General features: G+C 37.7%; 1 protein-coding gene across 39 annotated transcripts in view; it reads left to right on the top strand.

Moving 5' to 3' along the window:
• Positions 1 to 12,525, top strand: part of Rims1 (regulating synaptic membrane exocytosis 1) — a 483,725-nt gene extending 471,200 nt beyond the window's left edge. For all 39 annotated transcript variants that reach the window (XM_085679438.2, XM_085679458.2, XM_085679423.2 and 36 more), the window contains 5 exons: positions 4,568 to 4,706; positions 5,970 to 6,082; positions 7,753 to 7,854; positions 8,666 to 8,805; positions 9,923 to 12,525. In XM_085679438.2, coding sequence (XP_085535564.1) covers positions 4,568 to 4,706; positions 5,970 to 6,082; positions 7,753 to 7,854; positions 8,666 to 8,805; positions 9,923 to 10,141 — 713 coding nt within the window. In that variant the 3' untranslated portion in view covers positions 10,142 to 12,525. The remainder of the gene's footprint in view (positions 1 to 4,567; positions 4,707 to 5,969; positions 6,083 to 7,752; positions 7,855 to 8,665; positions 8,806 to 9,922) is intronic.
• Positions 12,526 to 18,103: the final 5,578 nt, after the last annotated feature.

The following is an 18,103-nucleotide window of genomic DNA, read 5'->3' as shown; positions in this document are numbered from 1 at the left end:
CAGGATTTTCAAATAAAATCATGCCATAATTTGATAAGGTGACTGCATATCTTTACAAGGTGAATAATTCCTCATTAGATGTTAATAGTGACAAAATGTAATATATGGATGTTATCAGTGCAGATGACTGAATGCATTTATGCCTATGCAGATGGGATTTTAGCAGTTTCACAGATGAATATGGAAATACATATATGAAAGGATATACAAAACTGTTTACAGCAAAACCATTTATTGTTTACTAAGCAGGTAAGGCCAGACTTTATGCTTTCCTAAACTGTAGTATGATAGAATGACCACAATCCTAAGTTTCCAAAAGCTGGGTTTCTAGCCATACATTTACTGCTAACTCAAGTGATTTGAACAAGTTATTGTGACTTCTATAATGTGCGTCCTGTTAGGACCAGGCTCGCTTGATTCATGGCTATATGCCAGCATCGAAAAGAGGCTGGGCCCAGAATAAATACTGTACACTGTTCTTGCCTGGATTACCTTTCTGTTTATTTACAACCTCGTTACCCTTAAGACAATAATCCCTCCAGCTCTTACATTCTAAATTAACATTAAGCCCTGGTAGCCCTTATGAATTTGAACAAGGCAGAATCAAAGCTGAAACTGCTTATTTAGCTTCTAGTCAGGTCTTTCTCAGGCTCAGTCCAATGGCATCTTTTCGCTGATATTTGTTAATATAAAGAAGTCAACCAGTGGGTGTCAGTTCTTTGGCTGCCTTTCCGCCTAAGAATTAAACAAGGCTTGAAAATTATAAAAGCATTATTCGAGTTTACAGGATTGGGTGAATATAAAAATTTCATAACTTACCTCTCAAATGTAATATTTTTCTTTTTCCAAAGTTTATAGTATGTACAATAAGAAAATTATTGAGTTTAAAACAACCCTTAAAATTTCTATAGTTATACCCTGCTTTTAGAAAAATTGGTATGTCAGTTTAAAATTGGAAACAAATTAAAGCTGGAATGTGGCTCATCGTTAGGAATTCACTCTAATCTTCTAGCAGAGCTGAGTTGCACTCCTGATTCTTATATCGTCACAACTGCCTGTAAATCCTCCGACCTCTGTGGGCACTGCACATACATGACACATACACTCAGACACACGCATGCATAAAAATTTATAAGTGAAAGTACAAACAATAAAGGTTATTCATTTCTAAAGTTTCTTCTTTACATCTGCCAAACAAATGTGTAACGGGTGTTAAATATTTAAACCTATGTTTAAAGAGTTTAATCTGTGTTTAGTAGAAAAAAAAAAGTCAGGTTTGGGCTGTCAACAACTCGGTTACCTGGATAACCAGATACCCATGGAGTCCTGAGATCTGTGGCAGCAGATCTCTGGGCCAGAGTCAACATCATCATCAAAAGAGGACTTCAGGGACCCAAGAGCTACTGTACAAACCATCTCTGCAGACTGCTCACCAGCGTGCTCAGCCTCCCCATCGCTGTTTCCATGACCCAACGTACAGTATGGAACTTCCCTTCTCCTTCATGGCTTTGCAGATGAAGTCACTGCTGCTCCGCCCCATGGCTATCCGTATCCTTACTCTGTCCAGTGTTAATTCATAGCACCTATTGCCTCCGATAATATATCTTGGTTGTTTTCTTCCCTTGTGTATGCAAAGTACAATGTAATCTTGATGGTAGCAGAACATTCATATTTTTAATCTGTGTCTCACACCTCGGATTGAGTATGACCATAGGAAAGTCTTTGTAAGCAATTACTGTTTGAAGGATGAATGAAGGAATGAAAAATGACAGTAACCCAAGACGCCAACTGTTAATCTTCTTAACAGTTTTTCCTCCAGCTCCCCATAGAACCTCACCATTTACAGTCTCCCCTAGGGCTCTCTTTCAGTATGAATTGGTACTCCACCCTGGCCATATTGCCTCACAAGCCCTTGGCAAACAATCATCATAACTCCAGTTCTCTTGACACTTTGATAATACAGACCAAAAATCATTCATCTAAGGTTTTTTTATACATTTTGTGGTTTTTACAAATACATAATTAGATCTAAAGGGTGGGACTAAGTCTGAACATGAAATTTATTCATGTTTCATGAGCATTCTACTCATACTCTGGAAACTTTAATATAATACTTTAAACAATTTTTAAGAAATTCATATATGCATACAGTATATAATAATTATATTTACCCCCTACTCCTCCCCATATCTCATTTCCACCCCTCTCCAAATTCATATTTTCTCTATTTTTTTATAGCCCACTGATTCTCTTGGTGTGGGCTATCTTCTGGAGTTTGTTTGACATACCAGGGACCAATTCTTAAAGAAAACTGACTTTGCCTACCCCTGAAGCCCTTTAGTCCACCTCTATTTTGATTATGCCCTATCACATAAGAATGTTTTGCTTGTAACATCATATCAGCACCCATAAAGCCTGGGAGTTTTGAGGTGGTTCAGATTTTTGAATTAGAATATTCATTCAACTTGTATGCCTGTGGCTTTCTCTTACCTCTGAAGTAGGATCTAACCAATTCATAGGCATAAATGAGAGATGTTCTAACAGTACCCTAATTTCTTAAATAACTACACCTAAGAAGTAGGCATGGTATATAAACAATTGAATGCCAACAGTAGTTACAGTGGCCATGAATGAAGTTCTGTCCTCAGTAAGTAGACATGTTCTATAAAAATAAGTCACATGGGAAAAAACAAGAGACCCAAAAGGGGAAATAAGAAAAGAACTTCTGAGTCTCAGGTGGGAAAATTGGGACATGGCTGTAAGTGTTGGTAGCACTGTAAATGCCACGTCCTTTCTTGAAGGGCAATTTGGAAATTACAATGGAGATCACTAGCCTTTCAATTTCTTGGGGTTTATTCTGTAAAAACTTCTCTATCATCATTGGAATGCCGATAAGTGAAGACATAGTTTAGTTTGAAATCTGCATTGCTATCTAATACGGCAATGCTATCATTTTAGTGTATTATATTGGCTGAAATGAGAAAATTGATGCTAGAATGTATAATCTCCCATTGTTGAGTTTAAAGCTATTTTTCCTGACAAGAGGGAAGACAGTGATCAAAATTCACGTATCATCTGCTCTCCCAGATATTGATTTAACTGCAAAATAACAGCAAGTAGATGGAAGTTTTATGACGGATAAGGCATGAGAAAAGAGGAATCCTGAAGTAGGGCAAGGAGATAAAGACCATCTTCAATGTTTGCTGCTTCTGTAATACTTAACACTTTGTAATAGACATACGTTCTCTTTAGCAAAAATAGCAATAAGAAAGTGAGCAGTAAAAAAAGTAATAAATCCACCAAAAGCATCAATAAGAATATGCAGCATTCTTATATGTGTTATAAAAGTTTATTATGTATTTGATGACACAAAATGCAAAAGAGACACAGAGGCCAAAATGAGAGGGTAAAATGTTACCATTTATATGATGTCTTTAAGAGTGTACTTAAATACCCATATTTGTGAAAGATAATGGCAAATGAATATTTTTGTATGTATGAGTATCTTCTATAGAAAAAGTATTTATATGTTTCTAATGAGTCTTAAATTATACAACTATAAAAGGTAAAGTAGAAATGTATATGGACTTTGTCTATGGAAAAAAGCTTAGGAGTTTGTCTTACCTTTAGGCGTTGATTGTATGTATATCACTGTCAAGCTATGAGAAGAATACTGGGTAATGCATTGCACAGGGATCAAAGACATTGCTCTGAATTTAGTTTATAAATAACTGAAATGAGCCTGGTGTGGTGGCACATGTGTAAAATATCAACATGTGGCAGCTGAAGCAGGAATGTTGGGAGCTCAAAGCTGGTCAGTGCCACCTCAGGAGGACAAAACCAACCTGAGCTACACAACAAGATGCTACTTAAAAAAAAATGCAGTGGAAATGAGCTAGTATACAGTTCAAATGATAACAACTCCCCCTAAATGCCGGACAGGTCATAGAGCTGAATCAGAAAGCTGGAGAGAGTCATGATTCTTTAGAATGAAGATAGTTTACATCTGTTCTACCTCATTAGGTAACCCATATTCCATCCCAGGTTATATATCCTAAATTAAGGTATTGTTAAAACCATCAAAGAAACCAAATAAATACTATTTCTTTATAGGAAGGTTCTTGATATATGGATGCACCAATGCTATCAGGTTTTTCCCTCATGTTTGTATGATATGGCCTTTCTTTAGATCTACTTCCACACAGTTGTACTGTTTCAGACTAGGGGTACCCTATGAAATTGCTCACTGTTATTTTCCATGTAACAATCGAGCGCCAGATCTATTCTTTTCAATGAAGTTGCCATAGCAGTACTACAGTAGTTTACTTCCGTTCACAGGGTCAGAGATGCTCGCGGGACACGCCTGGAGCTGTGGGCTGTTGTACCTACTGCTAACTTCTCCACGAAAGAACTCTTCCGAGAAAGATTTATTCTCTTTGGTCACGGCTGTTCTCATTAAACTTTTAATGCTAATGCAAAGCAACTATTGCTTTCACAGAGTCGATTGATATTCAGGGAAAAGCTGGCTAAGTAAAACTTGGTGCTTGTTTCCATTCTTTTCAATCAGAGTCGGGCCACAAGAAGTTAAAGAGTACCATCCAGCGGAGTACGGAAACGGGAATGGCAGCCGAAATGCGGAAGATGGTGAGACAGCCGAGCCGGGAGTCCACGGATGGCAGCATCAACAGCTACAGCTCCGAGGGGAAGTGAGTGGCGTCTTGCTGCATGGCACCTCGGGATGTGAATTGTTTAGGATTTCCTACTGTGTCACTTATTCGCATAACCGGAAGTTCCTCCATCTGTTTCTAGCCTGACATTCTATAAGCACCTGCGGACACATCCCTAGTCAAACCTGTCAAAGGAAGAAAGTGCTGTCCTTCACTGAACAGATAGTATGGAACTGCCACATTTAACGACTTTTTTTTCATATAGGAAACATGTGGCCTAGCACTGCCACCAGAAGCAGAATGAAAATTTAGATGTGAGAAACTGATTTCTGATTCCCCAATTTCTTTCCTAGCTTTTCTGAGCTTTATGATGCTTTGAACCTGACATGTTTTTACCTAAAAGAATTTACATTTTCCTGTTTTTAAAATACCAATAGTTCATTTTTATCTCAGCATAAAAGAAAAAGGACTCTTTCTACCTCATTTTTCCAACCAAAGCTTTTTAACTCTAAAATTGGATATTTCTGAGAGTGTATAAGAACATTTTTGGTTTCTGCATTTTCACATACTTTAGAATTTTGGGGTTGGAACTATATGCTTTTGTCACTAATGTTTAGTGAGATTGCAAGAGATGAACCACTTACAAGGTTTTCATAATTGTCCGGTCATCAGCATTTAACCCCCTTCGAAAACAACTCAAATTTAATAAATTACAGTCTGTAAGGTAGCTTCATAGGGAAAGCATGTGCCTTATGACACAAGTTTGAAGGTGTAAAGGAAGAGCTGGTTTCTGAAGGATGTCCTCGGACTTCTATACACAACCATGGCAATGGCAAGTGCATGCCTGCATTCACACACACACACACACACACACACACACACACACACACACACACGTCATGATCAGTACAAATTTTCAAAATTGAAGACATTAAATATTTTCATTGTAAATAAAAAGTTGAACTGTCCAATAATACTTATTAAATATACTAGCAGCTGTGTAAAGATTTTGCATTCATGTCTTCTAATGCTCATGAATACACGTGTGACGCTAATGATATTAAGTTATAAGCATCTAGAACAGTTGACATACTAGAAATGGTTAGAGAGTGCTCCTGAATGGAGCCTCAGGCCTTAAGGTGAAATTCTAATAGCTCCTCTCAAGTGCTATTGCGCCTCATCTGCTTAACTCATAGGTATCACGAGTAAACATCCGGGGTATATCTGCTGATCAGAACTGTTAAAAAGAACCTGCCAAGAGGAGAAGTCTGAAATGTGTTTATTCTCTTTCGTTTGCTGTAGCTTACTATTCCCTGGAGTTCGAGTAGGACCCGACAGTCAGTTCAGTGACTTCCTTGATGGTCTGGGGCCAGCTCAGCTTGTTGGCCGCCAAACCCTCGCCACCCCTGCCATGGGTAAGGATTATTCTTCTGCAGTTTTATAGTTGATAAGGTCGTTTAGATTGGTATAGTACTATTACAAATGAAGGTTTTACTATTCTCAAGCATAAGGCATAGATGACATTGAAGGAACACAAAGAGTTGTGTGTTATGATTCACAAGACACAAGCTTAAACAGGAAGGAAAAAAAAATCAACAACAGAGTGAAAGAAGTATGGTCTGGTGACCACCCTTTTCCTGGTTCAGATTAGATGGTTTGTCTCTACTTTAAAGATATAGGCAAGTTGGATGTAAAATGGGAGGATCATTAGAAATAGGGAATTAGAATTACTTAAGCTATCACTAAACTGATCAGAGATTGCACACAGTTTATGAAAAAAGTAAATAATTTCTAAAATAAAATGATAACCATGATAACATTTTTCTGAAACAATATTGTAAATACAATCACCAGGTATCAAGCACAGATAATCAGACAAAAATAAAAAGGGAAACTTTTTTTTTAAATGCAAAAGCAATAGAAAATAGATGTCAGCTCAAACTGAGTCCATATATGAAAGTTAAAGAGGTAGATTGAAAAAAAAATTAGAGAGATTATGTCAGGGGTTAGAGTACTCTCTGCTCTCCCAGAGGACCCTAATTCTCAGAACCCATATTCTGTGGCTGTAACTGCAGTTCTAGGGGATCCAACACATTCTTATGGGCTCGCAGGTCACAAGGCATGCATAACCATAACCCCCACACATGTGTGCACACATACACAAAATAAAAATAAATCCTATAAATAAAGATTATATGGCTCAAGGAGTAAAGAATAAATTTGAGAAGTCTTAAGATAATGAAATTAAAAAAATAAAACTGATTTTCTAGAACTAAGAAATGTAACTAACTTAAGAATTGAAAGATTGCATTATTTTAACAAAGCCAGGGAGAAAATTGATGAACTGCATGATAAGCCATAAGAGGTATCCAGAATTAATTGGAGAAACAGAAGAATGAAAAGTATAACTAGGAAGATGTGGAAAGGGAAAAAAATAATTCTAAAGTTTACATAATCATTGTTCCAGAATGAGGGAAGAGAGTGTATGATAGAGGCCATATTTTCAAAATCAGTGATTAAATACAATTCCCAAACCAGAAGTTTGATTTTAATTGATAATAGGTTCTTCTCTCATGCAATACATCCCAAAGTAGTTTCCCCTCCTAACTCATACTTCCAAAAAGTCTCTACAAACTCAAACAACATAAATGTGTCAATATTAAAAGTCATGATATTACAACCAACTTCTTATCACAAATGTATAGTTGATTTAATACCTGAAAAAAGAATGTAATTAACCTCATTCATCAAGGAGAAAAATACCCATATTAACATACAGAAGCACATTTGACGAAATTCCATATTAATTCACAGTTTTATAAAACTTACAATAATTTTGGAATGAAGAAGAGCATACTTAATATGATAGCATTACAAAATGTGCATCATATTAGTCCCCAACATTTAAATGCCGTACAGTGCTCGTAGAAGTTTGATGCCATACATCATTGGCTTGGATAATATGGTGGTGTTCATATTAACAACCGCAGAAACCACACTTCAGCATCCACCAACGTTCCTCCACCTTTTTCCTCGTCTCATGATTTGAACAGAAGCTGCGATTGTCTTTTGTCTTCTTTTTCAGGTGATATCCAAATCGGAATGGAGGATAAAAAGGGCCAATTGGAGGTTGAAGTTATCAGAGCCCGGAGCCTTACACAGAAGCCTGGCTCCAAGTCTACCCCTGGTAAGGAAAAGTAGCACTCATGTGAACGGGGCTCTTCTTGGCTATGTTTATTTTAACGTGCATGTTGAGTTGCATGCACTTCTGTACATCCATGCAGTGCTCAGAGGAGCCAGAAGAGAGCACTGGACCTTCTGGAACAGGAGTTACAGTTGTTGTGAGCTGTGAGCTACCCTGTGAGTTCTAGGAACTGGTCCTGGGTCCTCTGCAGGAGGAGTATGTGCCGTTAACTATTGAGCCATCTCTCCAGTGCCTGGGTAAAGCTTAGATATGGGAAATCCTGAAAATTTTGTCGCATTTTGCTTTCTAATTGATCTTAGCTAAAGGATGAGAAAATAATGCATTTGAAATTGGATTTTGCTTTAAGCAATCATTTTCCTTAAAGAGCAATTTTCTGTGATCTTTGATTTTATAAAAAAAAGGATCTGGGTTTTGTTTTCACAATTACATTGTGCAAAAGTACTAGGAAAATGCTGTTATTTTCTAAAAAATATAATTCTAGTCATTCTTTGTGCCATATAGTTTTTCTGCATACCTAAAACCACAGAAGAAAACACAAAACACTGAGATTTAAGATGTTTACTGTACTGTAATGTCAGTCCTGACTCAAGTAAATGAGTCAAGACCACTGAATTTCCTTGAAATGAGGAAGGATGCAGTAGTGGTGATGTATGTATGGATTGTACATAGAGGTTTTAGACCTATGAAAATGTCCAGATAGTAAAAATCTCCAAGTCCCCAAGGAAGCATCAACTCATCAACACAGAGTTAGTTCAAGCAATACATTCATACATGTCTGCTCACCCTTGTTTAGCGCCCTATGTGAAAGTCTATCTTTTGGAAAATGGAGCCTGTATTGCCAAAAAGAAGACAAGAATTGCACGGAAAACTCTCGACCCTTTATATCAGCAGTCCCTTGTTTTTGATGAAAGTCCACAGGGTAAAGTTCTTCAGGTCAGTAACACTTTTCTCAGCTGGTTATGGTGATATCTGTTGGTCTAACTAAAGATATGGAGAGCATTGAGGAAAATCAATTCACTAAAGCCTAATTTACTAAAGTAGTATCTATAGTATTAGCAGTATCTGATATATGTAGTGGAAGGAAACAAAATTTAATGTCTTTCTCTTCCCCTCCTTGGCTCTACACTCTCCAAACTTTGACCTCTTTGTCACTTTTTTTTTTCTCTTCTTGATACATAGCCATAGCCATACTGAAGATAGATTATACAGAGTTTAATGGTAGGTAATATTGATGGTAGATAAGTTTGGTGATAGATGGAAAGATGATGATAGGTTATAGATAGATCATAGGTAGATATAGAGATAGAGATGGGTGGATAGATAGAAATGGGTGGATAGATAGACAGATAGTAAGATAGATAGATAGATAGATAGATAGATAGATAGATAGATAGATAGATAGACAGACAGACAGATAATAGATAAACTTATAGGTATATGATAAGTAGGTAGATAGATACATAGAGAGAAAGATACCATGGCAAAAATAATAACAATAATTGAATGACCATTACTCAATATCAGACATAAGCCATAAAATGGAAGAATGTAGAAGAAAGAGAATAAAGACCAACAGATAACTGTTGTTAGGTACTTCCATACATACCTCTTTTAAAGGTTCTAACACCTTTGTTCCCTAAATATCATTATTTCTATAGTAAAAAAATATTTTAGGATCACAGAAATTAAGTAATTTGTCAGTGTACACAGAGAAAGCAGGATTTCGTGGGGTGAATGGTTTACAACCGAATGTTTATAGATGACCCCAGGATTAGAATGCAGAACCCAAGAATGTGTGTACTGGAAGGCTTGTCTGACACCAGTCTAGTTAATAGTAAAAGTGTTTAGAGCCTGGTCATTATTTATTATATGAAAGGTCCGTAAAGGCAGTACTGACCTAAACATATGTGTAGATATTTGTCTGCATGCTTTCTCATAAATAATCTTGTGTCTTAACCTTTACCTTCTCCACGCTTTTACAGAATGGGAGTTGTGACCCTCTCACATGTGGAAAAAAGAAGTTCAAATTACATTGTGTTTCTGTCTCCAGGTGATCGTCTGGGGTGACTATGGAAGAATGGACCACAAGTGTTTTATGGGTGTGGCTCAAATCTTGTTGGAAGAACTTGATCTGTCTAGCATGGTGATTGGATGGTATAAATTGTTCCCTCCGTCGTCACTGGTGGACCCCACCCTCACTCCCCTGACCCGCCGGGCTTCCCAATCATCTCTGGAGAGTTCATCTGGGCCTCCCTGCATCCGATCATAGTAAACTCTTAACCTTCCAACCAAACTTCACATTTCAGGATAATTATCAGAACCAGATATTTCATGATCAAGAGCATTGTTGGAGACAGACAATCAACTTGTGTTTTGCCTGTAGTAGTTTTTCGGTGTTATGTCCCAATTGTTGTTTAAAACATGGCTTCATATGGCAGAACAAGGCAGTCATTCAGATCACAGTAAGAAGACTTGCTCCTGAGAGTCACTGATGCTTCCAGCAAATAGAAAAAGAGGAACCGCCCAGTTCACACACACACCAAATAGAACAAACTGGAAACTCTCACTCTGAAAAGTTATACGTCACACGATTCTGCACAGACCACAAGCGGGGTTACTTCCCTGGTGTTTAAGGTTGTTTAGTTGTCTGTGTGCTTTAGTTACCTGTGTGCTGTTTGCTGGTTTCTTTTCTCCCCTTGTCTTTGTTTCTGTCTTCACTGTCTTTGTGGTTTCCACTAATTTTTTTGGTTTTTTTTTTTTTTGTATTTTTTCCCCTTTGCTTTGTCATAACAGGGTTAGTGGTGATAACAGAGGCCCTTCCTTTTTTTTTTCCAAAAGCACCACAAAGGGCTGAAGCAGTTTCTGTAGCATTTTCCCCCTAACGTTTTCAAAAGCTGGGTGAGGTGAAGCCAGGGAAGAGTATCACTGGCAGTCAGTTCACAGTTCTTCCAAGTCTTGTATGTACAACCACTCACCACCCCTCCAAAAAGAGCTCACCTTCCAAACTGGTAGTCACAGAATCCCTTTTTCAATGAAGAGCATATCTGTTTGCATTCCAGATAATTTGTTCATGTTTTCCATTGTTGTCATGAAAGACTTTCAAGTCGATCTGCAACTAATGCTGGGGATGAAGGCTAGCCACATAGTAAAGCGTCAGAAACCATTTTGCAATGCCTTTTACTTCCAGATAACAAAACAAAAAGATGCTCACATGTAGGAACCATACTCTCAACTTCCCAAAATGGTGACTAAAAGTGGATTGGAGCCTAAGACACTTTCAGCGATGCCCAGGCTTCTCAGCCATGCCTCGGTGTAGACTCTCCCATCTGCCCTGGAAAGAGCATGGTATGAGCTGGTTACTATTGCACTGGAAATTCCAGGTCATATACTCTGCACTAAACTAATGTTCCTATTGGATTTTAGTTTATATTTCTTTAAGGTCAATGCAAGCACAAAGCTTGATTTTTTTTAATGCACAAGATCTTACTTTTGGGGGAAGAAAAAGAATACAGTCAAATTCCAATTTGCATATCCTTCATTTGGGTTTTCTTGGCCTTGGATCCCCCCTTGTGACCCTCTGTGTATGTGCTGCAGGCGCCTGGCCCTGCAGCTGCATCAATAATGCTCTCCCTCCTTTTATGAGTCGTTCAACTTTTGTGATTTCCCAGTTCGAGCAGCATGACTTGGAGCTGTCCAAAGCTGCATGCATATTTTGTATAAAAAAAATGAAAAAGAAAGAAAAAAGCAAAGAGACAAAAGGTTACTTAATAATGTATGTTAGCTCCACATAGGCCAGCTTGTCTGTTGCATGTACTTGTACAGTTTGCTCGTTAATTAATATACTGAAATAATCAAGAAATCTAAGCCATCCATTTTTGTTACAGACATTTTGCAGGTTTTAGCCAGACTCAGTATGTGGGTCTGGGGTGAAATGTCTATAGATGGACTTTATTTTTTACCCTCTGGAAAACGTGATGTAGTACAGACCAAATTCCTTCTAATAAATATTTTGGTGTAGATTCCTCCCGTGGGGCTGTAACACATGTAGACACTGTGTACACACTAGGTTTTAATCCATAGACATACTGCCTGCACCAAGTGAATTATTTATTATGATTTACACATGTCAGAATTACCAGCCCATCATTCCACAGGGCACAGATTGACCACCACTCACCATGCTGTGCAGGAAGAACCGAAGCAATTGGTGCACTTCTACTAGATTCCGTTCTGTCTTAGTGGCCAACGACCAACTGATTATAATTGGGTAGTATCTTTCTATTTTGACCACTTGTCTTAACACTCCCCTGTGCTTTTAAATGAACTTCCCACTCATGTATGTAAACATGTTTAATAAAATTTACTTTTCATGTCAGTCAGTAGCCATCTGTGTTCTATGTTTTGCCAGCTTTCCATTGTGGGTTCTTTGGTGCAAAATGAGAGCCAGTTGATGGGAGAGGGAGGCTGGGGTTTGCTGTCTGCTGCGGGCGTTTGATTGACCTGTCACTGCACTATATATGTCTGAACTTATGACCTGAGAGGTACTTTGCATTACATATGAGTATTCACTTTGTCAGCCTGTCTAAGTGAGCACATGACTATACTTCTGAAAAGTGGCATTATTAAAAACAATAAATCTCAGTAAGAATCGAATGAAGGTTGTTTTCTCTGCTGCTGTTTGAATGTGCTAATAAAAGAGGCAACTCTGTTGTCCAGTTGACAAATCATTTCAAGTTATATGACATATTGAAGTATCAATTCTTGCGCCTCTTGTCATAGTGTCTATTCCTTCTCTCAGTCTTTCCCTACTAGCCCATTACCTAGCTCACACTGTGGTATCAATATCATGTCTGACATGAACAAGCACCTTAAGATATCACACCAGCATTTATCTGTGATTTAAAAATAATTGTCTGGCTTTTGCCCACGGAGTGATAAATTGATTGGCCTACAAAGGATGAATTTATTTATTATGTTAGGTTGAAAAGAGGCTGAAGCTGTATTCAGTTTCATTGACAGCAAACTATCAGGGAAGCTGTTTCAAATGTTTTTATTAACATATGGCTGGATGAGGGTGGAGGTCAAACATGCCGTCGACACCAGAGGCAGCTGGAGGTAGCTTTAGGATTCTTTATCTAGACCAGAAAAGAAAATAAATATCTCCTTTCAAGTCTTAAAAGGCTACTATGTCTTATTATTTCAGGTTTACACCGAGGAAAAAGGGGGAATGAATTTGACAGAGAATTTGGGAGCATATTGGAGCCTTTAGAGGGTTGAAGTAAAGGAAGAAATGATGTAATTGTCTAATAATTTCAAAAAGTGAAAAAAAAATCTAAGCCTTTTAAAAAGCACACTTGTTAAGATTTAATGGTTTTGTTTTTTTTTTTGTTTGTTTTTTTGTTTTTGCTGGCTTTCCTAAAATTTTAGGCTGACGTATATGACTTCATAATGAGTGGACAGATAGGACTTAAGTTGTAAAATTAAATATTTGGAGTACAAAAAGGAAAATAATGGCCTTACCTCGAAGAGTTACCTTCTATTAAAAGAAACGATTCCATAAACAGCCAATCCTGATGGCATCAGTTTATCTATACAGAGATCCCATGGCACTGTGCTGGGCTCTCACGGACATTCTATAAGAGCTACTATGACTCCTGATTGGTACAGCAAGTTCTGCAGGTTAGATCCACTAAGAGCAGGCGATAATGCTGTTGATTAGGAAAGAGATCAGATAACATCCAAACTCAAGGCAAACTCAGGCTCCCACCACAATAAACCTTTCTTCACTTTGTTAGTGTCCCACACTGATTGCACTTGACCTCGACCTGCTTCTTCCCAGGTGGAAAGGACCTGAAGCCAGTTCATTCTTCTTTGAAGCATTCCTTTCCGTCTTAGCTTTCTATATGCTGCTCACATAACTGGGGATACCATGGGAGCAATGAGGAAAAAGCCCCTTTCCAAGGCTTCTCCTCTTAACTGTCCCTCTCCCACTCTGGTCAGCACCTGCATTTTTCAGCTTCTTGAGTACATGCATCACTTACAGCTCTCAGGAACAGTATTAGTGATGGAGATAAATCAAAGCTTCCCCTAGCTAGGTCCCAGTCTTATCCTTAGTTTTAAACTTAACTGTTTTTTTTTTTCAATACACTTACCTGACTTGTCTCTAATCCAACAATGGTCACTCAATCTTGCATCTTCCATAAACCTACATTATGGAGTTGAGTTGATCATTCTTGAACCTTGAATCTGTAGAGCTTCAGGGTGCGTCACAGGACCTAAAATATAAGTTATTTCCTTTCCTAACAATTCAATGACTATTCTTCTGTTTCCAGGGCACCGTCTCCTCTTTCTGGCTTGGAAGTCTTTGGGGCTTTCCACAACACCCATTCTCTATACAGTACTTCCATCCCAAATCGAGCCACTCAAAGGAAACAAAAATACTTCTTTACACTTCTGAAAAGTAAACCAAACCTGATCAACCGGAACCAGTTTAATTATTTAATTGTGTATGTGTTAGATATAAAGTCACAGATTAACCACAACACAGCAACACCTCCGTGGCTTCAATACCCCACTTTGACTACTTGACAGATTGTCCAAACCAAAGAAAATAAATAAACAGAAACATTGGAATTGAATGGCCTCATAAATCAGACAGACACTTAAAGAATATTCTATCCAAACACTACAGATTGCACGTTCTTCTCAGCAGCCCATGGAGCAGTCTCTGAAACTGATCACATATTGAGACAGGAAGCAAGCCTCAACAAATACAGAAAAACTGGAAAAAAATGCTTTTATTTTATCCGACCACAATGGAATAGAGATAGAAGTCAACAACAAGAGAAACTACAGAAAATACCTGAGGACATGTTGATTAAAGTATACATTGTTGAATCATTCATGTGTCATTGTCAAAATCAAGCTATAAATAAAAATTCCTAGATGCTGAAGTTAAAATGCAACCAAAACATATAAGATACAATAAAGGTAGTTTATATGAGGGAAGTTCATAGCTCCGAGTACAGACATGGAAATATCAGGGACATCTCAAATAACTTACTGACACAGCTTCAGGCTGTGGCAAAGCCACGACAAACCAAACCCAAAAGCAGCAGGTGGAGAGAAGTAATTAAGATTATGGCAGAAATTAATGAAATAAAAATTATAAAATAAAAGAAAGAAAGAAAATTATAAAATAAAATAAAAAAATAAATGACAAGAAAGTTCTTTATTTAAAATATTAACATTAATAATTAATCTTGCAGCCAAAATAACCAGAAAAGATAAAGAAGCCCCAAAATTAATTAAATTAGAGACGAATAGGGAGACATTATGATGGGTATCAATGAAATTTTAAAAAATCTGTAGTGCATATATTAGAAACCTATATCAAATTGGGAAATACTAAATTGGACAAAAGGAGTGAATATAATTCTTAGCCAAAGTTAAAACTTGAACAAGGGTGAGACCAATAGACATGCAAACGTGAAAGGGTGAAATCTTGAGGCCTCCGTCCTAGACAGAACTACAGAAAATTAAAAAGCTGAGAGCAGGAGAACGAGTCTTTTCAAGGGAAGGCACCCCCAATTTGTGATTCAATACCAAGTGGTCAGCCCTAAAATCATATACGTATTGATACATATGCATAATACATATAATACAAACTTATCAGAATGTATTTTGTATGTTTAAAATTGTGTGCGTGTGTGTGTGTGTGTGTGCGCGCGCGTGCACGAGCCCCCGCGCACGTTTTTAGCAATTTAAGAAATAGAGGTCATGGATTTGAGTGAGAACAAGGGGATATATGGGAAGGACTAGAGGGAAGGAAGGGAAGGGAAATGATGTAGTTACATTTTAATTTCCAAAAATAAAAAAGTGAAATAAAAACTTGAACAGATCTATAGAAAACAATGGACTTGAATTAGAAAAACAAAACATGATAACAGAAAGAAAAAGTTCAAGTCCTCTGCCAGACATGATATCCTTTCTTGTGTAATTGTGGCATACCAGCTGAGAGAGTAGTCAACCACATTCTAATTGGATATGTGGCCTGCTCTAGAGGAGCCAATTCATACATGGTCCCACACCTAGCTAAAAGTCCATAGATTATGCATCTTTGAACTTTTGTCAAAGAAGCTTCTTTACACAGTGGTCAGCAGCCAATACCATTAGCCCATTAGCCAGTCAAAGTGTTAAAATAAGTGAATGTTGAGTCTCAGCGCTATATAGGACATTATGACGTTACTGTCATTACAAGGACTCAGGCGACCTCATGGAAGAGGTGACAGAAAGGACATGGGAGTTAGAGGAGAGGAAGAATGCTGTCAAATTCTGTCTTCCACACACGACATAATCTGTTCACTCCTTACTTAGAACAGCTGTCATTACCCGCTTACACAACCTGTGCACCATCAAATCAGTCAGCATTCCAGCCCAGATGGGAGAGCAAGTAAGAAGACTCCACCTCCTCTGAGGATCTGTTGGCAACTGATGGCTACTGGGGCCAAGGAAGTGATATTTCTTCAGGGATATGGTTACTGGTAACTTGTTCATGTTCTGGAGGACAGCCCCACGCCCATAGGCATACAGGCAGCAGTAACTGAACTCATGTTATAAGAAGAAAAAAAGGAGAAGAGAACATGGAGATGGAAGGTAGACATATTAGGGGTACTGGTGGGAGTAGGAGAAGGTGTTTTTGTGGGTGATATCAAGATACATTGTTTAAATGTATCAAATTGCCAAAAATAAAATCTGAAAATAGTTTTTAAAAAACCCCAGGTCCTGAGAATTAATTCACTGCAGAATTCTATCAACCTTTAAAATAGAACCAACATCATAACTTCTCAAATTATCCCATAAAACACAGAAAGAAGGGAACCTTCTGAACTCTTGTTCTGAAACAAGTATCCTCATATTAAAATGGGATAAATACACAACAAAGAAAGTTATACACTCATCTTCCTGATGAAGATAGATACAAAAGTTCTCAATAAAATACTTGCAAACTAAATACCAAAAAATATCAAGAATACTATTTATCATAATCAAATTGATTGCATTCCAGAGACACAGGAATGATTTGACATACATATATCAAAAAGAAAAACTCATAATATACATAGATTCAAGAAAATTATCACACGATCATGACAGTACACGCAGCAAAAGCCTTTGATCAAAGCTATTTTATCTTCATGATAAAAGCCTTGAGAGGCTAGGGGTGAAGGAAACCATCACAGAGTAAGGATGGAAGGAATCAGAATCTAAGAACTATAGAATGGAACTGTGAGGAGAAGGAGAGCTGTCTGTCTCCTGAACACAGAATATCTGTGCATCTTGAACTCACAGCAGCAATGACTACCTTCACAAGACCATGCCTGTCAGTATTCCATATGGAGGATGCAGGGATCATGAATCCAGATCTCTTCCTGGGAAGCTATAGACAACTAACTATTGGGAGGTTTGAGCAGGGTGCAAAATTCATGCACCTCATCGATATCCACAGGAAAGTTGCCCTTGTTCAAGCAAACCAACCCTAACTAATGCTCATGCAGATAACCCAAATTAAGTGCAGTGGGCCACAAACACAAAAGGCATGAAAATAGGATGGGTGTTTGTTGGAAATAAGGTATTTGGTAGGAGGGCAAAGTAGGTAAGAGAGGATATTGGTAGAGAATATGATCACAGTACATTACAGACATGTGTGATAAAATTGTAAAAAATTTCATAAATAGAAAAGTAATGATATGGTCATGTGTAATAATGTTACCATGAGTTTACCTTATTCAGGTTATATTCTAATTTCTAATAACCAGTATGAATAAAGTCTTCAGATTTTAGTACTTTCTGATAGTGTTTCAAATGCTATACACACTTGTTTCCAACTATAGATGACTCCCTGTCAGTTACTCCAGTGTGGGCAATCTCCTTCATACACAGACACATGATGATCTCTGGCACTCTGGTAGAGTGGCTCAGGTCTCCACTGCTAAAAGAATTTCCAGTTTGTCCCTCTTCTCTCCTCCTCTCCAGTCTCTCAGAAGTGGTCTTTTCCTTCCTGCACCCTGAGCTTCACCTATTCCTCCCTATTTTCTCCAACGTTGAGCTGTCAGATCAAACACATGGTGCTTAATTAAATATGAATTAAATAAACAAGACAGGATTAAAATTAAATGAATGATTTTACCTACTTATCTGAAATTTAAATATAACTCAAAATTGAGTGTTT

Source organism: Myodes glareolus, chromosome 18 (assembly GCF_982192425.1).
Source record: "Myodes glareolus chromosome 18, mMyoGla1.1, whole genome shotgun sequence".
Classification (NCBI taxonomy): domain Eukaryota; kingdom Metazoa; phylum Chordata; class Mammalia; order Rodentia; family Cricetidae; genus Myodes; species Myodes glareolus.
This window is presented reverse-complemented; position numbering and strand designations above follow the sequence as displayed.